Source organism: Mytilus californianus, unplaced genomic scaffold (genome assembly GCF_021869535.1).
Source record: "Mytilus californianus isolate M0D057914Y unplaced genomic scaffold, xbMytCali1.0.p SCAF_2, whole genome shotgun sequence".
Classification (NCBI taxonomy): domain Eukaryota; kingdom Metazoa; phylum Mollusca; class Bivalvia; order Mytilida; family Mytilidae; genus Mytilus; species Mytilus californianus.
This window is the reverse complement of record NW_026262668.1, coordinates 50972261-50997554: the sequence shown is the minus strand read 5'-3', so window position 1 is coordinate 50997554 and position 25294 is coordinate 50972261. Positions and strand designations below refer to the sequence as shown.

General features: G+C 29.8%; 1 protein-coding gene across 3 annotated transcripts in view; it reads left to right on the top strand.

The window, feature by feature from the left end:
* The first annotated feature begins 350 nt into the window (after nt 1-350).
* The window catches only part of LOC127729965 (LIM homeobox transcription factor 1-beta-like), a 39376-nt gene continuing 14432 nt past the window's right edge, over nt 351-25294 (top strand). The window contains exons 1-2 of one of the 3 annotated variants that reach the window (XM_052237965.1): nt 351-485; nt 15848-16034. In XM_052237965.1, the coding sequence (XP_052093925.1) occupies nt 15850-16034 (185 nt within the window). In that variant the 5' untranslated portion in view covers nt 351-485; nt 15848-15849. Of the gene's footprint in view, nt 486-14457; nt 14599-15847; nt 16035-25294 lie in introns of those variants that run through there. The other 2 variants (XM_052237967.1, XM_052237966.1) reach the window with 2 other exon arrangements.

The window sequence follows — 25294 nt, the reverse complement described above, 5'->3', positions numbered from 1 at the left end:
AAATCGACCCACACAATTGATAATTAACCAAGTTCAGCACTCGTTTAATACTAAATGATAGAAAAACATTACCCATGGTTTCGGAAAATAAATACCGTAAAATTATCTTGACAATAGATTTTCAATACCATACATTCAGTAAATATAACATTCTCTGTTTAATATCCTTAATAAGTACAATACAACAGCCTTCCGTTGCATATACCCTGTTGATATCAACAATATATTGAAATATAATACAATGTTAAAACAAATACTATTGTGGGTCATTGAAGGACGCATGCCTATTCTATTCTTTGCATTTTAAAGGTACTTGAGCGACGGAAGGCATTTAAACCATGTTCTCAGCCGATTGTGTTTAGTTATATTGTCAAACCCACAGGTAAACGACGTACCAGTGATAAAACGGATTTTAAACTTTATGCATGTTTAGTTTGTATAGAACTGTTTGATTCCTTCATATGTTTTCTTATTGAATTATCAAGGTAAGACAGTTTAGATTCAAATACTTAGTAATTTTTTTTACTTGTATATGTAGCATGTTGGACGGAATAATTAGTATAATTATCATTAGTTATTTTATTATTATTTTTTACTTAACTTTAGTATTCTGTTTACGTTATGTATCATAGGATTCAAGTCTTGATATTATTGCCAAGTCAGTGTTGTCATACTAATTTGGTGAAATCAAGAGATTTACCTATTCTGATACATTAAATAAACGCATCATAGATACCGAGCTTTACTCCTCGTGTTTGTGTTCATTTTTTTCTTTTCAAATGATTTTACTGAAGGTTTATTATGTTAACGTCAACCACAGAAAACTTAGAATTTCAATAATGTCAATAATAATAATAATAATAATAATAATAATAATAATAATAATAATAATAATGGGGGATGAAAGTAGTCAGGAGGAAAACAGGTGATCATCTACAGCTCTACTTAGTTATCTAACCGATATATTTTTTTAATTTTTGGGTGCTGTAGTTCTTAATGTTAATTTTTTGTAAATATTTTAACCGATGTTTCAATTATATTCGGATGTCCCTTACATAACAAACTTTCATTTCAACAAATTTGCGATACTTTTATTCTGAGGATGTCATATGGAAAATATTCAATACTTCACCATTGACCAACGTTAAATGTATGCAAAGTTTAATAAATTGTACTTAGTATGTATTAAAAAAATGTCTATAACTTAAGTTCCAATCCTCTCATTCTAACTTTACAATGTATTTTCGCTGTTTTGATGTAAATCTTGAAATACATTTACTTTGTTTTTACTTCACAAATTTTGGGGATGAACAATCTCTTGAACGTTATTCTAAGAAAGAACTTGTTATCCAAACACGTTCGGTATATGTAAGAACATTTGATAATTAAGCAATAAAGAATCTTGTTCACAGTTATAATAGATTTATGTATTATTATTATTATTATTTACGAAAAAATCAAATTGTTGATTTTTTTATGAGACCCATGGATGTTTATAAATTCATATAATGTGAATAATTTAATCAAATCGATTTCTTAGATGTAAACGTTACCGTCAAAACGTATTTTTCAGGATTTCTTATGCAATACATGCATTATTTATAAATTGTTTTATTTAATAATTTACAATTTATTATATTGTCTATAAAATTGAACTAATAATTTGAGAAATATGAGTAACTTCGATCAATCTCCTCAATCTAAAATTCAAAATTTTAATCATTAAATTAATTATTAAAATAAGTTAGACATTTGCTTTGTGATATCTTAACATATAAATATCCTCATGTGAATTAAAGGCAATAGGAGTTTACCGATGTTAAAATCTCATAAAAAATATAACAAAAATACAGAACCCAAAGGAAAATTCAAATAGAAGTCCATAAAAACTGACAAAATCAGTTAATTAACGGAACGAGCGAAAACAACTGTCATATTCCTGTCTTGGTACACAAATCATCTGCTAAAGACAAAAAATGAGGGAATCGCGTGAACTACAAAAAGAAAGAGAGAGCGGATGCGTCGACAGAGTAGGCGTCTCTATACAAGTTGGATTCGATTTATTCAGCAAAGAACACTTTAAAGTTTTATTCTATTGATTACAATTAATTAAATGCTAAATATAAAAAAAAAAATATGTTTTGTTTAAAGATCTTTTCATGTTTGTACGTAATGGTCGAGCAGAATTAATTTGGATACCGTAACAGACAAATCAAAATGCGAGATCAAGAAAACTAACTTTACACGAAAAGCTTAATTTCGTAATGCAGAAATATCTATAACTTAGTGTAATCATATTTTATTAAAGAATTCGTTATGTATGACTATAAGAATAAGTAAATACGAAATATACAAGTAATTTACAAATGGGATTAAGAAACAAGAGCAGTGCTTTTATATTAAATTGCATCACTATAAGTTCAAAAATAAAATTAAAAAACTATATTTACTTGCTGATTTGAAAACGCATATGTATGAAACAAAATATAATAATAATGATTGCAATAAGCTAAATTGAGTTCATTATTGGATGATATACATAAACATAGAAAAGGGGGAGAAGAAAGTTGTTGAGAAAATGACAGTGTTGTTACAGAAAGGGACAATATTACTTTTGAAGGGAGGAGCGAATAGAGGTATTAGATTTGGGACGAAACTTAAAGTAATCAGTGTCAGTTTTCAAATTTCATGTCATGTTACACCGAATTGCTTGCGAACACCCAGTAGTCTAATAAAAAAATATGTTGCAACGATAAAATTTTCATATGTTTATGATGTTAAAATGAATACGTTTAAATACAGCATTTACTATAAAAAAAAATATGAAGCAAGGTCAAAGAAAATAAACTAATCAAAGATACCAGGTATATTAAGAAACATCTTTCAAATAAAATTGATATTTACCCAGATTTTAATATATTCTAAAATATAATGAAGATCATTATGTTTTTTTTTTTAAATTTAACTTTGTATGAGCATGAATGTACATTTGACGTCCATAATAATAATAGGTAACTTTAATTAATGAACTGATTCAGATATTAAGTATAATGACATAAACACATTAGTATACATATGGTCCTCGTGTTGCTGTATGACGGTTTCTCCTACATTTCTTTATATTCATATTAACTGTCCCGGAAAAATTAATGGCAGCTTTCAAAGGATACGGACATATAAGTTTGTGATTGAAAATTAATTACGTAAAGCTACATATCAATAGACGCAATATCAACTTTAAAATGGTCTGTAATCCCTAAAATAAAAACACGATACTTGTCATATAGTTTAATACTTCTTACCCTGGTGTAAACAAACCGCATATGATGTCGGTACCAAGTCCATTTTATCTATCTCATAAGAGGAAGTTCATCTTTTTGCTTCGTCTAGGTCCATACCGCTGGTGGTGGACTATCAGTACCCGAGGGTATCATTAACTCAGTAGTCAGTATTTCGATACCGACATGATTTATAACATACTTTTCTGAAATTGTCAGTTTATAAATTTCGAAATTATTAAGGAACTAAGGTTTCAACTCCCTCCAGCAAAGTTGACCTTAGATGAATTCGGCTATTATTTTAGGTCCATTTTTGTCATAAAGCTCTTATAAATCTTGACTTTCAAATATTCTGTATTGAGCGTTCCTGATGAAGGTAAATCCAGAAAAGCGCGTCGAACGAACGCATGAAATATATAAAGTGTTGTTTTCATTTTTCTTTACTAATTTTGTTTAAGCAAACCACATTTGATGTTGGTACCAAGTCCATCAATCTATCTCATAGGATGAAGTTTATCTTTTTGCTTCGTCTCTTATATATTTCTTTGACAAATTGGTTGGAAATAGTAGATGCAGTTTCCCCAGGTAATATTATCATTATTATTAATATTATCATTATTATATTTTGTAGATTTTAATCAATCAAGTTTAAGGATAAGATCAACAAACGTAGATTGCAAAAACATTACGGGTACTAAAATATTGGGTCTAGGGCGCTTTTCTAGAAATGCCTTTGTAGGAGAGTATATAATCAAAATTTGGAAGGCAAAATAAATATTAAAAAAGTTCCAGGAAGCTGGAACGTTAGTTTCAGGAAAATGAAAGTTTAGTTTCAAATTTATATCTTCTTGCTTCGTCTATTAAAGAGAAGTGTTTCTGTTTCATTTTTTTACGATTAGAAAGGCCAACCTGTATATTGAAGGTGGATAATTAAAGTTAATATGAAATTCTTCAAAATACATCCTGCTTTTCATCAAGTTGGTTGTCATCTTCCTACTTCATTTCAATATTTGAGTTACTTTTTAATCTTTTCAATCCTAACACCATGTTCGTATGATTCCATACTTCAACTTATACATACGGCAGTGGAAGACAAAATCAAAAAGTAATAAGTGAAATACATCAGTAGAAAGAATCAAAATGTCAATGTCGTATTGAAAAAGTATGCTTTAAGTTAATGTTTTGTAAATATATATATCGTATAAATTAACTTCTCATATTTTTTTTTTTTAATTTTCGTTTAATGATTTTTATTTAGTTTTTGTGCCTAAGTTTTTCAACACATTTTCCCATTTTCCTTTGTTGATTTCATGTTTATGTTTATATCTGGTATATTCTATGGATGTCATTTATCATCTTGTACTCAATAACCTTGACTTTACACCCGGTTATAGGCAAAACAAATATTCATGATTTAAAATAAAATGTATAAAAGGGAATGTTTACCACTGGTTTTGAAAAAAAATATTTGAAAATGAATTGAAGCATAACATAGCAAACGGTTTATTATTATAATCAAGTGTATTTTCTTTTTATATTTAGTGCATGAAAATTTAATCATTCAACGTTAAAAGTTAATTATTTGTTAAATATTTCATTTCTGATTTGAAACAAGGAAAACTGAGTTTTATTACTTTTGTGCAAGTATAGATAAAGAAAGACAACAGTAGTATACCGCTGTTCAATAGTCATATAGACGACATTAAAAACAAAAGCACTTGGACAGATAAACAACTGGTATTGTGACAAGTATATGTGTCTTCTTTCAAAACACATTTTTGATTAATATTCTGTAATGTTGATCGTAAAAAATTTACAACATCTTCATTACCATTTATAATTAAGCTGTGTTTAATTATTTATTAACTATGCATACATATAACTAACCACGATAGATGAATCATTGTTTCTCATTAAATACTAATTGATTAAAGCCTTTCGTGTCACATTAAGTTTTTATTTTCATACTTTCACAAAATGCACACGGGGATTCTAAAGTGTTCACTTTTGATGGAAGGATAAAGTATTTTTCAGGTATGAATTTTAAATCCTTCTAGGAAGCATTAAAGCTTGACATATATATGAATGCAAAGGATGTAATTAGATTTGTTAAATTTCCATATTTAATACTATAATCCTGATTTCTGTATAGTAATTAAATCAAATATCTAGGAATTGTGAAATTATGCAAATCTTGTGCATTTTGATGCACATACATTTGTTTAGATAGGTTTAAATAGTTGATAACTGTTTTTCATGGTGACAAATAAAATATTGAAAAATGATCCAAGAAGATAAGATTGATTGAGTTTAGATATTATTTATGCAAGTTCATTTTATTTATTATTATTATTCAATGTAATAATCGAAAAATGATTTTTCATAAAAAAAGGTGGTATTTTGTACTAGTCATTTAACAAAAGATCTCACTTTTATACTTTATGTTTTTAACTTATAACAAACAATCTGAATAAACCAGTGAGGTTTTACTCTAAAGGAAACTCGCATCTAATGATTGATGGATTTGGTAATCTTAAGTTATTTCTACAATTATGATCTCCTTACTTTAATAAACAAAAATATGGTATGATTGCCAATGAGACAAGTTTACACCAAAGAAAAAAGAACAAGTACGTGAACAACTACAGGTCAACTTGTGGCCTTACACAATGAGCAAAATCACAAACGTAGAGAAAGCTATAAAAGACATCGGTGTAACCAAATATTTGATCCCTTACTCTTTGTGAATGAACGTCTATATTCTACATTCATATCTTTTCATAACATTGTGCAAGAGGTCGTGAGTATACGACAGATTTTTCAGAAGTTTCACTAACAAACTCGCCTTCTTCAGAATCTGATGGATTATGACTACTTTCATTGTTTGTTGATCAAACATGAAAATACCTTAAGCCATTTTACAATTGTCCATTTTCAGGACAGTCAATCAGTCAATACGTTTTGAGAACGCTTTTTGAAAATGTAACCCAAAATGCTCTCCTTATGAATTACCATCGATATGGCAGTTTTTCTGAACTTCTGATTTCCTTGAACTATGACACACTAGTAATTTCCTTCTCAGCAGATGCCAATCGGAAAGATGTGATAGAAAACACAGGGAAATAAGAAGTTGGAAAATAATCGTCAGGGGAAAATTTGGATATGTATCCTTATCTATGATTATTCTTTTTCGTTTGACTAAATATGGTATACTCAATACTAATGTATTAATATTCTTTTTCTCTCTTTGTATTTTATTTCCCTTTAAGCCTTTGTTTCATTTTTTATTTTTTCCGTCATTTGAATAAAAGAATAATGAAATTTTATGTAAGTATTTTGAAAATAAAACATCTTAAATTAAATAAAAAAGTGGCATGTGTTGCAGAACGACGAAATATTGTTTGTCAAACTCCTTTGAAGAAAAAAAAAGTTAAATGATCAAACTGAATATTAAACTGATTTTTAATTTGTTTTGTAAGTACAGTGGTTCTTGTTTGTGCTAGCTTATAAACATTCACTTTCACTTGAAGATATTTCTAATGAAAGAAATCTTTAACTTCCCTCTTATTTTCAGTATTATTTTCCAATCATGTTACTTAATGGGTTGTATCTAGCAAGAATGACTGATTTGAAATGTCAAGTATTCTCCGTTAAAGGTTTCACATTCAAGTCTGTAATTGTAACATGTGTTTAAGGATGTGTTTGTTCACGTTAGGGGTGTGGGTATAATTTTGAATAATAAACTTATCACCGATGACTTGTAAAAACCGTGCTTCATCAACGCCAGATGAGTTGTTATGTTTTACATTGGATCCGTGTCATACTTTCAAATTTTCTTGGGAAAAAAAATTACAAATTCTACATTGGCAGAAAATATTAGTACAATACCTAACTTCTGTAATGAGTTTGTCCTTGTAATACGTTTGCTTAATTTAATTTGCAGAATTTTTTTTTATTTTGAAAAAAAGACGATTTACATTTTCTTCTATCTTTATCTGGTTTTTTTTAAGTTCAACTTTTAATCTGATTCCCTGTGATCTTTTGAAGTCCGTCTTACTTTTGATCGCTGACATATATCCCACAATTCCATTGTTCTTCTCTTTAGTTTTAAAACCATGACATTTACTACTAGTCATGACATGAGCATTGTATGAAGTTTAAAGTTTTTAAACCATAGAAGAAGCTTATCCTGTCAACGCACTTGGTCTCGCTCCGTTTTGAGTGAAGGCGATTCCAAATTGTTTAATGTATGTGTCTATGTATGCGTCGACTCCCGATAGTTGAATGGATTTCGTTTCACGACTATTTTACTTTACCTAATTTTGGAATTTCTTTTATATAATAAGTTTCTTGTCTCCTGAAAGTTTTCTATCTATTTTATTCTATTCTAATAATCAGAACGTCAAAAACACCAACTTCAGATTTTGCGTGACAAAGCTTGTTGACTTCAGTGACAGAAGTTAAAGCTATAACTTTTACATGTCTGCACCTTCCCTAATCATTAAAAATGACTTCTACCCATTTTGCATGTATCAGTCGTTTATGTTATCAAAATCAAATCTTCCGTATTAATTTCGTTACTTTCAGTTAAATACACTGAATGTGCGTCCTATGTAAAATGATATTAAATGTTATTTTATAATTTAATTACGCTTGTTAGCTTAATTGACCATCGTCATCTGTCGTGACCGGTATGGATATTGTTCACAGAAATACTGTATTATAGTTGACATAATAGGAAAGTTTATCGTCTAATATGTCTCGCTATGAGGAAAATTTCATGTTGATCGGTTTTGTTCATTCTTTATGTTACATATCGTTTTTATTACATAACAAGTATTGGTTTTCATTTTCTGTTACGGAATATACACACAAATTATTTAGAGTCATATAAAGTTGAGGGTATATCGGGTATATCATGCATATTCTATATACTTTTGACGTCTGATTTCTATTATCTCTATTGACTTCTATTATGTTCATATGGTGCTCTAGTAGGAATTACTCAGCATTTTAAATTCTTGGTCTGTTTTCGGTTTTTGTGGCGTAGATAGGTATTTACGTAAGAACCCTCTTTTGGTCTGACGTAACAATTCCTTGTGATCTTCAAAGCAAAACATTTTTCAGTATTAAATCACAGGTATCGAGTTCTTCTATAATATCGTGTTTACTTTTAAGCTAATTAATAGTCACACTTGATTGTACATCTCGTATAGACTGATCATATTTTCAATAAAGGTTCAATAATTTGGCTTCTCCTAACCTTGAAATTATTGTTAAGATAGTAGAAAAATTTAAAGGATCATTGCATGTAATGAAACTTGTAATCTTACATAGGTTGTGAAGACTTACTCGTCTTTCTTTTCCTTTCTTTTTTCTTCTCAGAACTACAATGTCAGTAAAAATCAATATAAAAACATATATATATATAAATTAAAATAATCAACTTCAGCATTATTATCAGAAGAAAACACGTAAATATATAGATTAGACCGTTGGTTTTCCTGTTTGAATTGTTTAACGCTGGTCTTTTTGGGGCCCTTTATAGCTTGCTGTTCGTGTGAGCCAATGCTCCGTGTTGAAAGCCGTACTTTGACCTATATTTTTTTAACTTTTTACACATTGTGACTTGGATGGAGAGTTGTCTCATTGGCACTCATCCCACATCTTCTTATTTCTATATATTTAAACATATAGTGGTTTTAGAGAAGACCGAGGTCCCTGCACAAAAATCTTTAGTTTTACGAGTTTCCAATATATATGATTAATGTCAGTAGTGTAATATATCCTTAGACTGGTTGTGACTGTAGATGTATAAAGAACGAAAATAGAACAGCAGACATTTCTCATTCATTATCTGACATATGTTCACATTATTACAAATCGAAAGGACGAAAGTTCACAACTTGTGGTCATGCTATGTAAATGTTGGTTTTTCATGGAAATATATATTCATAAACAAAAATAAAGATATGTTCATATTGTGGAAAATTGCATTTGTTTGTAATGGTGTGGAATAATTATAAATCTTTTCCATCGTGATTTATGATTTATGATTTATTATACAAAGAACTCTTCCTAATTGAAGACACGATTTCTCGTGCTAGCAGTAGTACTTTTTAACATTCTTATAGTCACGGAGCTTATTTCAGAATTACACTTTAATCGCAACTTTCTGAATGCTTATAATTTTACATTGAACTGTGTTTATTGAGCGGTAAAACTATTCAATCATTTATATAAATCGAACAGCTATTCACTAGACTAGAAAAATGACATAATATAAGTATTACAATGCACATTGGAAACAACAAAAGCTTTTTGCATTCAAAATTGATATCTTTCTTTTATTCCGGCTTCTCTTTTTTCAAGATGTCAGTCGATAACATCACATTGGAGAGTATAAATAAGGGAGATAACTAGCTTGATAACCTTGATACTACAATACGAAAACAATGAACATTTAACGCAACGAGAAAAGTAAATAATACAGCAGGCACCCCTATGAAAAACGTTTTCATTGAAAGTAAAATATATATTGCAAAGCAATAAAACCTTAATTCATCAGGTGAAATGTTACTGCAATTATTTCATAATTTTTATGAGTTCTAAGTGCAGTTTTGATTTTAAGATACAGAAATTGAAAGGTTTTTTGTGCAAAGCGTCACAATTTACAATTACAGTTCGGTGTGATCAGGGTAATTATCAATTAACTGACGAATTTGACAACTTTATCGTTAGACAAGGACGTCCATAACTATAAAATAAAAAAGAGCATACCTAAAGCATGTAACATCATAAGGCGACCAAATTTATGTAGAAATCGAATATGATTTTATGCTTTCTCATAATCAACTGATCAATAAAAAATGATGTATCATAATATGACAAAAAATGAGAACATGTAAATATTCTTTATGCGAGGGAGGGTTTTAGTCATTACATAATTTCTAGCTGCACATAACAAATATATTGCTCCTTGATTCAAGATTCCCGTTCACCTTTTTATGTTCTTTTTAAGGTAGAAATGTATGAAAACACCAAGGATGCGAACAGAAACTATTTTTGTTTTGCCTCAATACTTGATAGCCTCGACGAATGTATTGTTAAATCCAATTTTGTTGTCCATTATAAAAAAAATTATTCGTTAGTCCTATGTGACTGGAAAAATAAAGGATATAATTTACATTAATAAAAGATTTTTTGTGGAATCAACCCTATCCAAACTAACCCTAACGTCTACTTTTGAAGACAAACAGAAAAAAAATATATAAAAGGGAATCTATTTAACCTTGTATGGTTTAGGTCTACTTGATTTATTTTATATTATGAAGACACTGAATTTGGAAAGTTCTTTTAAAAGAACTCATTGTTTTCCTCTTCTTACTTCTTTCAAAATAAAAATAATATATGTCTTTTACAAATAAATTAATATAAATGCAAAAGAGTTTGTCTAAGACATTGAATTAGAAAAGAAAATGTAGTTGACGGGAAAGTACTAAGATAATAAAATGTAATGCAAATGCGACGATATAATAGTTAGGTTGCTGTCTCACTGACGTATACACAACCTTTTCTTCAATTCATACAGAATTTGAAAGCTAAAGCTTTCATCATACTGAAATGAACCGTCCCTTTAAACATCATCTTATTTTACTATTCACCACGATTGGCTGCCATTTAATCCAACGAAAGTTTAAATGTCTATCAGATTAAGACTAAAAACATAAGTAATTGCAAGGTCGATAAAAAAGTAAAAGAAACAAAAATATCGTGACGAACGTAATTAAACGAGATTACACGCATTTGAATGTCAAATTCCGTAAGTTCAAAGGTTATGACAGCTTTTCGTGTAACAGTTGGTAAATTTAACACGGAAGACACGACATACGTATGGTGTCAAACTGTAATTTGAACTCAAGGTGCAACCATGGCTCAAGTTTCTTAATATTTCTTGTAATTGCCGTGTAATTGAACTATGTAAACAATTTTGCTCTTTTTCTAAACTATATTTAGTTCATTATGTCGGAGTAATTGAAAATAAACTATCCAATGAAAGATGCTACAAAAAAATTACCATATTTACCGTATTTTTTGGAAGAATTTATTTTATCGTTCAGAATTTCCAAATTTAAATATATAAAACCATCAATTCATTTAATTTCCTGCTTTGGTCGACTTAACTATTAAACGTTCATAATATTTCCCTGTTTTTCAGTTATAAACATCTATAAGGGTATTAATCATTTTATACATTTTTGGTACTTTTGAATGGTTTCTAATAATTTACTTAAGTACTGTTTTCATTACAGTTTCATTTCAGTAACTGAAACTAAGTTTGCAACATAATATATATTGACATATAATTTGTTGAATATCTAGATTATGAGAATTACAGTTTTCAGAGGTTTTTCTTTGGTAACTGATTCATACAAATTTTTATACAAATTTATAATTTGAATTATAATAACATAAATAAGTAATAACAAAAATACCGAACTTCAAGGTAAATTTAAAAAAAGGGGGAAGTCCATAAAAACTGACAAAATCAAATGTTAGAGTTTATCAACCAATGAAACGAATGGAAAACAAATGTCATATCCTGACTTGGTACAGGCATTTGCCGAAGAAAGTGGTTGGTTAAACTTGGTTTTATAGCTAGCTAAACCTCTCTCTTGTATATCAGTTGTTTATAGTTCCGTTATATTGACAAAATTGTGTGAGCAACCCAAACAAACATATTACTTGGTTAAATGTGAGATAATTTACTGTACCTTGATGAGAAATTCATAGGATGAAATGCATTTTCTTGGTTCATTGGATGGATCTTTTAGGTTTTTACTAAACAATATAGACAAATTTTAAAAAGGAGGACATTTGATTAGCGATTAGCTAAACGCCGCTACATGTCTATGGGACTAGTCATAATAATAATAAATAATTATGATAATAATAAACCATTAAAAAATAAAAATAATAATAATAATAATAATTCTTTATTCATAGAAGGGTAATACAGTTAGTAATACAACTAATTTTACCTGAGGCCCTGTAGTTATAGTTCTGTATATCTGTTAGTTTTTGTTCTGTAAAGAAATTGGTATGTGCCTGTCCCAAGTCAGGAGCCTGTAGTTCAGTGGTTGTCGTTGGTACATGTCTGTTATATTTAGCTTTTTGTAAATTGTTTTGTTTAACATTAATAATATTAGGCCGTTAGTCATATCGTTTGAATTTTTTCATTTCGGGGCCTTTTATAACCGACTATACTGTATGTGTTTTTCTACACATTGTTGAAGGCCGTACGGTTACCTATAGTTGCTTAAATCCACTTTATTGAACTTTGGTGGATAGTTATCTCGTTGGCAATCATATCTCATCTCCTTATTTTCAGTATGGTATTAATGGTACAATATTGGGTGTCTTGGTTAATTTTTTGTCGGCTTTTCTAGACTCCGGACGATTCAGAGCTGGGCACATTTATTGAACTTTAAATATCTATTATGTGTTGTGTTTTTGGTTTGCTGTCACATTCACCCACATTGACCAATAAACAAGATATGAAAGATATGTTACTGAAGTAGCTATCGAATGCTTGTTAAATATGACAATATGTTGTCGGGGTCCTACAAATAACTCTACTATTAGATCTAATGAAGACAAAGTCACGTTACACTTATAATGACTGATACACTAATTTGATATTTAATAAATAATCATAATTTAGATCTCTAATAAAACTATAGAGTTAGAGGGTTATGTAATTTTGGTTTCGACCGTGCGAGACCCTCATGGTAAGTCAAGATCGTTAAACACCCCTGTAGTAGTTTAACACAATTTCAAACTATTGTGAAGATATGTATAAGATAAGATAAGATAAGATAAGATATTTTATTTCCAATTATGGGCCCCAAAGGGCATAAACATTACAACATCAATAATTTTTTCATAATACAATACAAACAATGAGATAAAAAAAAAAAGAAAGTTAAACGAGAACTATTTAAGTTCTTAAAGAATACGTAGATAAAGAATCTATAGTATGTTGTTTTTTTTTAATACTAATGCATTTTATTGCAAGTGTGGTTGATATAGATAACAAACAAGCAGCCCAAAAAGAAAAAAAGAAAAATAGATATCCACATATGTATAGTACACAAAAAGTTGTATAAAAGAAAATGTATAATATCCGTAAATGACACAGTAACCCAACAAATCAATAAAATCAGACCAGATGTTTGATTATTGTATTAAAGTCAGGTAAATAGAGGTATTTAGAAGGGATTTATTTTAATAATGTGTATAAAATATTCCTTCCGGAGCACCTGAGTCCCCCCCCCCCCCCCCCCCGGTTGTGAGAGGGGTTCGTGTTGCTCAGCATTTAGTTTTGTATGTAGGGGTTTGTAGACCGTCTTTTGTTCTTTTCGTCCTTTTTTGATTTTGTCATGGTTTTCTCAGACTTATGAGTTTTGTTGCTCTCTATGGAATATTAAGCCTTTTTTTGTATATGACTAAAACTTGCCAAAGCCTCTTTACATATCCGTATCGATAAATCGCCTCTATGCAATGGTAAAAACAAATCCAGGAGAGAGAGAGAAAAAAGTGGGGGAAATCACCTCTATTTAGTGCAAAGGATGTTTAAAGCAGACATTTAAAGTATGTCATTAGGCTTTCCTGAATTTGAAATCAGCTTTTTTATTAAATTTTGCTACCTTACCTCTATGCAATGGTAAAAACAAAACTACTAGAGAGAGAAAATGTGCAAAAAATCACTACTATTTCAAGCAAATATTTAAAATATGTCATCAATTAGGTTTCCCTTTATTTGAAAACAGCTTTTAAAATTTGTTATCTCACGCCTTCGCATTTTTAAAGTAAAAAAAATTAAGTATGATCTAATCAATTAAAAACAATTCTTCCCACTTGACAATATGTTGTACCAACAAAACACATGTATTGAGAGGATCGCACTTGTAAACAGGTATTACATGCAAGATAATACAGGGTGATATTGACTTGACTTAACATAAAATTTGTTCCCTATTGTTGCAGAATTATGTCTAATTGTAATTTTATGCAGTGGAATCGATTTGTCGTTAATGACTATTGTGATCAGAAATGGTTGTGTACTCCAGGTTAATGGCCACATATGTTGCGGGAACTGTCAACATCGTCATTAACATATGTTAACATACTTGATCATAATAAAACCTACAAGCGTTTTAACTTTTTATGTTAATTTTAACAGATAATTACTAATGTTGTAATTTTTATTGACAACATTTTTTTGGATAAATTCATTTGGTTTTGCATGACTATGACGGTAAGTTTTTAAATACCAGTTTTGAGATATTAGTTTTGTATTGGTATGTTTAAGGATGTTTTTGTAAAACATTTTTCTGAACATTTTTTCTTCACTAACAATGACAGTGGACTTTTTACAGCACATTAACAAACGGTGAATTATTTTTAAATTATTCTATTCTCATTTTTTTTTTATTATTCTATTCTCATTTTTTTTTCTCATAAAACGTTTTATATGCAATGTTCCTTCAATGGCCGATGCATCAGTTATAAATAAATAAATATCAATTAGTATCTTTCAAATCGGTGTTACGAGCCATCTTCAATTTGCTCTGTAATGCATGAGCTGTTCAGTTCATAATCGAAGGCCTTCCATTCCATCTACTGTCAAGAAGATCCTTCGATATATAGCATTTCACCAGTTTTTTTGTCTCGTTTACAGCCACTCGAATATAACTCATTTAAAAGACAAGCTACGAAAATCAATACGAATTTTAATCCATGCTCTTAGGGAAACAGGGACTGATAACCCAAACGGAGCATATGAGTTCATTTTTTCTTCTCTCGAGTTCGTGTTCCTCAATATTTGTATTATGTTGGGTTCGTGTTGTTCATTTTTTTGTTTTCTGTATTGTGTTTTGTGGACTCTTGTTCGTCTGTGTTTCCTTTTGTTCATGGTGTTGTATGTTCTGTTTCCCTTTTGTTTAAAAACAGTATTACTGCTTCATCAGTGCAAAACTTACATATAATTTTCTTCTATAGCAATATAAAATTTCTCGTGCAACATAACCAAACTTAGGGTGAAATGTTCTTTGTAAAGGTTGCTAAAGTCATCGTGCAATTTCACCGGTATTGCACTTCTGGAATACCGTTTGAAAATGGTGACTTTTACAGTTATCATTATGAAATTTCTGTAATTTCAAAAAGTTTTGTCGTACAATCAAAGAGTTATTGCCCGAATATTGATTGATAGTTGTCTCGCAGAATAATAATTTCAGTCTTAAGTTTTTTGCAATAAAATATTCTACTCGGGACTAAGACTAAATTACCAAAATATCACTACAATAACCATATACTGTACCGATAGTAAAATACAACGCTGGTATAGAGGTAAACTATGTTAATGTAAAACTGCGGTGACCTATAGTTGTTAACTTTTATGTCATTTTGGTCTCTGATGGAGAGTTGTCTCATTTGCAATCATACCACATCTTCTTATTTTTATAACATTAAATTTATAAATAATATTCTTACAACTATGTTTTTAGAGATGCCCTCTCTTCAAATGGAGGTTTGTGCAGGATGTCAACGTCCAATAGAGGACCGTTATCTGCTAAAAGTTCAGAACAATTACTGGCATGAGACCTGTATGATATGTGCAATTTGTCGTCTGCCTTTACAAGGCTCGTGCTTCATGAGAGATAGTGTTTTATACTGCCGAACAGACTACGAAAAGTAAGTTAAATTTTGTTTAGTATTAAAATGCTTTAATATTGCTGAATATATTGTCTTTGCATGAATGAGTTTAAAACATTATATCATATCATTATATGTGTTACATAGATATATTAGTAGATAAAGAATGAGAAAAGAAATGAGCATGATATCTTCTACACTCTCAAAAATTTCTTTGAAAAAAAATTACACTAAATATCTATACTCTTAAAATCTTATTTAGTGTCACTAACAAACTTTTTTTATTTTTTATGACAACTAAGCAAATTTTAATAAAAAAAAACAAAAAAACACCAATTTAACTATGGTTTCAATTTGATTTTCCGCAATTTTTAAGTGATATCACCCACTGAATCAATAATACTTTGTTTTCATTTAAACAATACCGTTCATTTTATTGAGATAAAATATTGATACTACCAAGGAAGAAATACTAGTATATTAATGCAGTGTAAGCAATAAAACGTTTTTTATCAGCACTTTGAAACGTTAAATGAACAGATGCATTGATTTTGAAAGAAAACAAAAAATAAAAGGTGGTTAGACAAAATGGTAAATTTGTAGAAAATTATCATTAATTCGAACTTAATAAAATTATGTTTTATACATGGTGAAACCTTCTGAAAGTAGTTAAGTAGTTATAAGAGCAGATTGATATCAAATATGAAATATTCAGATTTTTAGATTAGATGTATTATAAAATTCACAATTCACATTGCACCTGGGACATTGAACTTCTGGTGAAGATATGTTATAGACATTATACATTCACTTATTTTAGCCACACTCAGATTTTGTACAATTATTTTGTAGTTTGTCAACTTTTGTCAACTTTTTTTTTATCATGATAAAGAAATTGGTGTACTTTTAAAATTTTAATTTTTGTTAGATGTAAATTTAAATACCATTGCTTTACATCTGTTTACAGACATTGACTGACTAAGACCGTCGAAACTTTTAAATGTATTCCGCATGATGACGTATCAACTTAATTTTTTTTTTAAAGACACTTTCACCATCAAGGATGTATCTTTTTCTTTTGATCAATTCAACAATATGCAGACATGTTATTTAACTATTCTATTATCCTTAACTTGTTGTAATTTGAATAAACTATAGATTGAAAAATTACATAATTATTTTCAAATCTCTTAAGGATGATCCGTACGTCAATTATTACACGATAAAGTATATCCTTCTGAAACATGAAGATTTTTTAAAAATTAATGCAATTGTTTATTTGTCAGCTCTTTTGTCTAATTTTACGACAAAGGATATAAAAACCCCTGTGATGCACATCTCATAGACGGTAGTTACAGATTGTAATCACACTCTTGACGAAATACTTGAAAATCTGTATGATCCCCGTCCATGGCCATATCTCTACTAGAGAGATTTCAGTATATCTTGTATTTGAATGAAAACTTTTGTTTCCACATTTTCTCATGTCCTTTAAATATTTAAGACTTTCAGAATGATAGAAAGTGACATGTAAAGCGGTGCGTCATCGACCTTGTATATTGCACGAGTTTTAACATATCAGCGGTAAGGAGTCATCTGAAAGAATTTTATTCAAAAAACATTTATTCACTAAATCCAACCTTTTTATTTAATCTAGTCTGATCTTAGGGTCGAGATCATTTAAATCGATATTATATTGAAAAGTGACAACGCTCCTAGTTGATACGTTTTGCACATTTTAAAATAAAGATTTAAAGAGTTTAACAAATAAAAAAGAAATCGATTTATCGGATTATAACATTTTAAAATTTCCTTGTCCCTAGCAAATATAGACCTTTTATATTAATTGTTTTTGTCAATGCCAAAACAGACTGTAGATATTTGTTAAAACGTAGATGCCATTTAAGCAGTGCAACAATAGATGCACTTTCGTGTGTACATACAGGCAGTACCGAATGACATTTTAGATCAATTCCGAATGCTTATATAATTCAGGAGACATGGTTTTAAATTTATTATCAATATGTCGCATCGAGATTGTGTGACTGGTTCATGTTCAAAAATTAACGATAAAATCATTTCAAATTCGAGACAAATTTCTTGATACTCACATATATAAAAGTTTGTGGTTACTCTTTAAAATAATGCAAAAAATTTAAGACATAATTCTGTTATATTGTAATCTAACAAGCTATAATGACTGATTATAAAAATAAATGTAGATTTCTTATTGTCCGTTTTACAGTTTATCTGTAAAATATTTAAATTGTAAGGACAAATTTGTACAACGGTGACAATTTTATTACTTTATTGTTTTTATCGAGTGTCAAGTTGAAGTATATTATGTGTAAATATTTAGACCTTCCATGTCGGATGTGTCTCTACCAGACGACAGTTTTCTACAACTTCGCAGGTAGTAATTACTTTGCACCTGATTTGGTCTTCATGGGTTAACATATCTTAGATGAACAAGCCTTCATTTAAATACTTATTACTGCTGTTCCAACTCTAGATCCAAATTTTTTGTGAGCAACTTTTTCTTCAATGAAAAAAAATGGGGAGATGTGGTATGAATGCCAATGAGACAACTATCCAGTAGAGTTCAAAATGACGTGGACGTAAGCAACTATAGTTCACCGTACGGCCTTCAACAACGGGTAAAATCCATACCGTATAGTCAGTTATCTTAAGCTCAGTATAATTCCATAAATTATAGAATGAAAGTTTACAATAAAACTGGCTGAATAATGAATTTACCAGTTGAAATGAAATTTGTTATACTCTTGATGTTGAAGACTACCTTATCAATCAGAAAAAATTGTGAAATTATCCTACTAATAGTTTTTTTTTCAGAATTAGATATACTTTAACAATGTGAAGATTTATATTTAAACTAAAGTAGTATATCAAAGTTTAAAAAAAAACCGAATGAAGATCTACTTCATTTCTATGTCCATTATTTATAAGCAAAAGAGGCGGAATATATCAAAAGAGAGAACAAAAACTCTTTAGTCGAAGAGAAAAACGACAAAATCTTGGCAAAACGTATAAAAAGCGACGACAAGACAAACAACAGTCCACAAAACACTATACATAAAAGAAACCGGAAGCTGAACAACATAAACCCCACCACAAATCAGGGTTGGTCTCGGATGCTCCGGAAGGGTAAGCAGATCCTACTCCACATATGGTACCAGTTGTATTATAAAGTTTTCCATCACACTTTTTTAATGCACATATATAATCAATATTTAAGTAAATGATCGGTTATTGTTTATCATAAACCACCTGTCTTTATTGCTATTATGGCTGTTACTGTATGTATTGGTTTTTCATACGGAGCAGATTGCCCCGTTAAATATTATACTTCTTTCTCGTAGTATTTTTGCATTTGGTATATGATTATATATATAGGAATGAACTCTCTGTCCCTGTTTTTACAGTTTCGACAGAAGTGTTTTCGTCCTTTTAGACAATTCGTGTTTCTATTTATTTAAATAACTTAAGCCTATGTCTGTCAAATTGTTGATAACAATGCATTCATGAATCATTACGAATTCATGTAATTGATCATTTTTATAGGTTTTTAAAATTAATATTAATGTGTTAACAAAACATTTTTATGCAAATATTTTTGAATGTAATACATATTATTTGACCTTAGAAGTCCAAACTTAAGTCTGGCATAACAAAGAAATGACCTAATTGAAAGGGGAATTAACTCTTGGGTTACAAAGACTTATAAGAATGTAAGTAACTTTAACCAAACGACAACCTTCTAAACCGATTATTTGATTAAGAAGTACTTATGACTGCAAAAAGTGTATATATAAAAGATTAAATGACTTAAACTATTTTGGCTTTTAACGGTTACAGGTATTTAAGTATCAAAATGTCGAGTACATTGAAGTTAATCAAACATGAACTATTTCCCCTTGTTTCCTTCTATATATCATACAAAGCTTCTTTTTTTCTTTTCTTGCCTTTTTCTATTTAACCTTTTTGCTAAGTGAACTAAAATGGAGAGAAATGCGACTTCAACTTTTGACTACTACGTGTTACTAGAAAAGAAGCGAAAGATCAACAGGGTCTACAAATTGTAGCCTCAATATAAATATTTATAATTTCGAATAATTCAGTGCCCATTAGTCGATTAAAGGCCTCGATGGAGATGTGGTAGTTCGCGAAAAATAACGACATTAATTTTGAGTAGGAAAAAGAGACAAGTTTATTGTTTATTTGGTTTTGACAAGAGTCCATTTTAGTAAATGTAAAGTCCTTGTTTATGTTTTTAAAATCAATATTATGAATTCAAAGCAAATAATAAAGTTAACCGAAGTATGCCACTGGAACTCTACATTTCACACCTGAACATGTCAACGGCAAAATTAGAAATCATAAAAATATTGTTATACAATCCATTTAATATTTCCTCAAATGTAGTAGTTTTGTAACGGTGTAGTTCAATACGTATCAATATTTAGAAACTCAATTTGTCATTAAAATGGAACAAGACATAACCTGCACATGCGATTCCCAAAAAGTTAGCCTCTACTACGGTTTGAAGCGAAGAAACGTCTCTCTATACTATTATCAAAATCTCCCTGTCGATTTCTAGAAGTAACAATTTAAGTATAGCTTTAAAAAATATCTAACATATAATTACCATAGCGGAATGGGACGGGACAGGGAAAAAACCCTTAGCCCGATTACGCCTTAAAAAAGTGTTGAAAATTATATTCAGTTCAAACTTTAAAAAGATGGTAAAAACTTAAGATAATGTTTGGGACCATTGTGTCTTTTGACAAGGTCATGTTTTCTGCTTCCCTGTACACTCTTTTGCCTGATAAGACCACCACTCATGAGAAAGTTCCGCTCCTATGTGATGTCGATTCCAAGATGAAATTGCAGAAACTCATATATGACGAATGTCACCCATCTCCTTTTATTTCTGTAAGTTTCTTCTTAAAAACAACTTGATTTTATAGTAACAGTTCGGTGTTATTTAATAAAATGAAAGGAAAATATATATGTTTGTTTTACATTTTTAAAAACAAATATATTGTGATCGAAACAAGGAATGCGGAGTGAATGTCTCTTATTTTCTTCTTGTATAAATGTGTTAAATAAACATTGGTAATACAAATGTATTCGTTTTCTTGTCAGGTTCATTTATTTACGATATTTTCTTAACATTTGTTTCTATTTTTGAATTTTTTTTACCGTCAACAAAAAAAATGTCAACAAACCTGAAACAGAAAATGTATGAAAGTGTTTCTACAAGTGTGTTTACAGATATTGGGGAGCAGGAAAGAAAGTGTTTGCTTCGCAATCTACAATGACATTTAAATACAATATTTGTACATTCCATGTGCAAACAAAGATATTGTATTTTAGAAACAAATATTTGAATGCATTAAATCGGTTTTGACTATGTCATACACAGGCTCGTAAAGGTGCATTTAAAAATGAAAGTCTACCCCCACGGAGATCTTTAAAAAGTATGATTGTACGTATAAAGTGGAGTTTTCTAGGTTCAACAGCCGTTAGAATACAACAAATAATTGAAGTGGAGTCGTATGGTTAGAATGTTGTAACTAAATAAACAGCGGTAATAAAATTGCTATACCCAGTCGGTTACAGTGTTGTTATAAACCCGAATTCAAATATAAAAAATAAAATTTAATGATTTAAAGCTTTTTAGTGAAAGGTGTTTTTGAATATTGTACGTTCAATTAGCAAATATATGAATGGTTCAAGATATGAAAATCTTAAAAACAATGAAATAGACTAACTGTTATGCTAAATAAAGTGATTCGAAAACGAAAAGGATATGGTCTCCTTATTAGGTCATTGTAAGGGTTGAGTTTAGGACAGGGTAAGTGTATTTGAGTTGAATAACAGCCATAAAAGCGCTGTTCCTTTGCTTTGTGTTTTTACTGTGCATGTACTGATTTTGCGTCATGGATTGATACCCCATATCCTTTGTTTTCTACTAAGGTTAGTTTTAGGTATTGGTTACACAGGGATAAATGCCTGGACAAGAGTAAAGGTTATGGTCAATGTTAGGATGAATAACTGTGTATAGAATATGAAGTAGTGCTATGTGGCTTATCTATAGTCAAAGATAAAAATCAAAAGTGGTCGTATTTATTCAAAAGAAGAATAAGAATGTGACTTGAAAGTTCTAAATTGAATGGATAAACAAGGAAAATATGGCAATTAATTTTCGGGTGGGATCGTATATTTTAGCAATAGTTTCTCCCCATTTCCACGATATCAACAGGTAAAACAAATAAGCCCACTTCAAGACCTATATTACTTGGGACTTATCACCGAGTTTGTACTTACACGTGCAGCACGAAGAGTGACACATGTGGGGCAGGATCTGCTTACTCTTCAGGAACACCTTAGATCACCCCCAGTTTTTGGTGGGGTTCGTGTTACTTAGTCTATAGTTTTCTATGTTGTGTTTTGTGTACTATTGCTTGTCTGTTTGTTTTTTTTTCTTTTTCAGCCATGGTGTTGTCAGTTTATTTTCGACTTATGAGTTTGAATGTCCCTTTGCCGGTATCTTTCGCCTCTTTTTTTGATACCATTTATAGTTGAGTTGATGTGACTTACGGTTCACTAATTTCAGCTCAAAACAAGATAACACAAATTTGAGTTAACTTTTTAGTTAATAATAAAGAATAAAGAATCTGAATAAATTGTATATCTTGAGCTTTTTTATTAAACTAAATTGCTTGTTAATTTTCCCTCATTATTTGATACAAGAACTTGTTTGCGTCGAGCAAGACGACGTTTTCCTTATATAGCCATATCGTTCCCTTATGAAAATTCCAAAGATTGAAAAAATGTCACAAGCAGAGTCTTTTTTTTAGTGCGAATAGTACAAGCAAAAGAACAGTACCATGCACATGTACTCATACTAGTATTCCAAATTAAGAAAATTGGTCATTACAGCCATTAACCTAGTATGACAAGTACTAAAAGTGGCAGATAATAGTTTACAATTATATATCTCGTTTTGTAATTTGTAAAATATGTAGTATTTTTAGCTTACTATATTCAATTGTTTTTTAAATATTTTTTGTCCGCTTAAATGGCAACAAAAACAAAGACTCCATAATAAAAGTGTTGTGGAATGCAATTTTTGTTCTTTGTGTAAAAGGAAAAAGGTCAATGATTAATAAGTGGGTCAGTGTATGAGTGATGTTATCGTCTGCTAAAAGTAAAAGTGTCATGGCAAGTCGAGTTAGCCTCGATCATAATTGACCCTTTTATCATTCCTCTGAAAAGAAAGAAAAAACAACGATGCAAGAGATTACACCACCTCTGAGAAAATTATTGTTTTGTTTTTTAAAGTCAACTATTGTGGACCATTTGCAGTTTAATTCTACAGTACAAAAGATAATATTCAAATTATATAAATAATTACATGGGAACAAAAAAAAAAAATACGGCAGCTACAATTTTAGTGGTCATTTTATACTATAATAAATTTTAAAATGAGGCATTTAAGCAACAAGGAATAACAATAAAGTAAATATCATGAAAACGTTTAAATTTCGAAAGTGAAAGTAACAAAGGAATCGGGTTATTTGAATTAAGAGTAACCCTCCTGAGTGGCCTCAGACAAATTTGTTCAGTGAAAATAAAATGCAACAATGATTAATTAATTCAACAATTGTAAAATTGATATGAAATCGACAAATTAAAATTTGAACAAAAACTGTTTTTTTCTGTCGTGTTAAAATAAATTAATAATTCATTCCATTTAATCAAGTCTTAAAAATGACATTTGATCATTGATAGTTATCTCTCTCGTTAACATGTCGAAAGTTAATTATGACACTTCCATTGTTATTTTTCATTATTATCATTATTATTTCTTCTATTATTGATATTGATTTATATATAAGTATGAAAATATGTCTTTTAAAACGAAAAAAAAGATAAATTAAGAGGTTGGTTGACAATATTTATTTATGTAAGAGAAGAGAAAGGGAAGCATTTGACAGATTTGTATTTAAAATGTATCACTTGAAATGATAAAAAAATCATCAAGGGAATGCTGGGCATTTTTTTTTTCTATTCCACCGCTGGAAGAATGTTCGGAGGAGTTTGCGTATTTAACATACCCTTATAAAATCGGGTACTAACTTAACGAACAACCGAAACCAAATGCAGAATTGTACATATTTGAACCAATTAAACATGTTGGTAATATAAGAAAATATCTACGTATATTGTTTGATATCGGAGAATAATATGTAATTTATGGAAATTTATTGTAATTTTCTTTTTATCCTATTGGGATCATCTTATTTTTCCTTTTAAACATGACTATTTGAAAGGTTTTAATTTGAGGTGCTTAAACAGTTAATTTTGAACGTGTAAAACCGGTAAATACAACTGCAGTAGTGACTTAGCGCAAATAGGACTTTTTGCTGACCGCAAATGTCATTTTTGATTTTTTATGCGCAAATTTCGTATCAGAAAATACGATCGTCTATCGTTCATACAGAAATTAACCGTTTCAAAATATCTCGATTAAAAGCCAGACTTCGATTTTGATAATATTGTTATAGGGTTATTGTATTGATGGGAGCACAATCAAATGATATCTTAACATATAATTTCCAAGGCTGTTCACACGGTTTAATTCGACCAGAATATTGATATATTGATAATATTAATAAAATTATTTATATTTCAAAATATCCTTACTTATCAAGATTTTGCAGCAAAATACAATGCATGTCACATATAATTTTCTGATTGATAAGTAGATGCATATTATAAGTCATAACTATGAAGGCGAAAGTTAACAGCGTGAGAAATGAGCTTAAATTGGGCCGTAAGTTTTCTCTTTGGATCATTGCACGCGTTGTTATTATAGGGCTTTTTATAGGTTACTTTACGGTATATGTTTTGCTCATTGTTGAAGGCATCCCTAGACTTCCTAAGTGTTGCGTCCGTTTGGCTGTGTGGGATGTATAAATACGCAGCCACATCCGGTCGAAATAGGGACATTAAATCCAATGTTTCGTGTAGCGAGAGTTCCATGCTATCTACACGGTAGAGAAACCTAGCAAGTTTGTAAGCAAACTTTCTGTTCATATCAAACGTACCCTCATTTTCCAGTCGTAATCTAAATTCTTTCTTTAAATAGAAGGAAACCAAAAAAAATTGCAACATTAAACCCCATCATGCGTAATAAGTCCACAAAACACTAAACGAAAAACTATAGATTGAAATACACGAACCACGTCAAAACCGGGGGTGAACTTAGA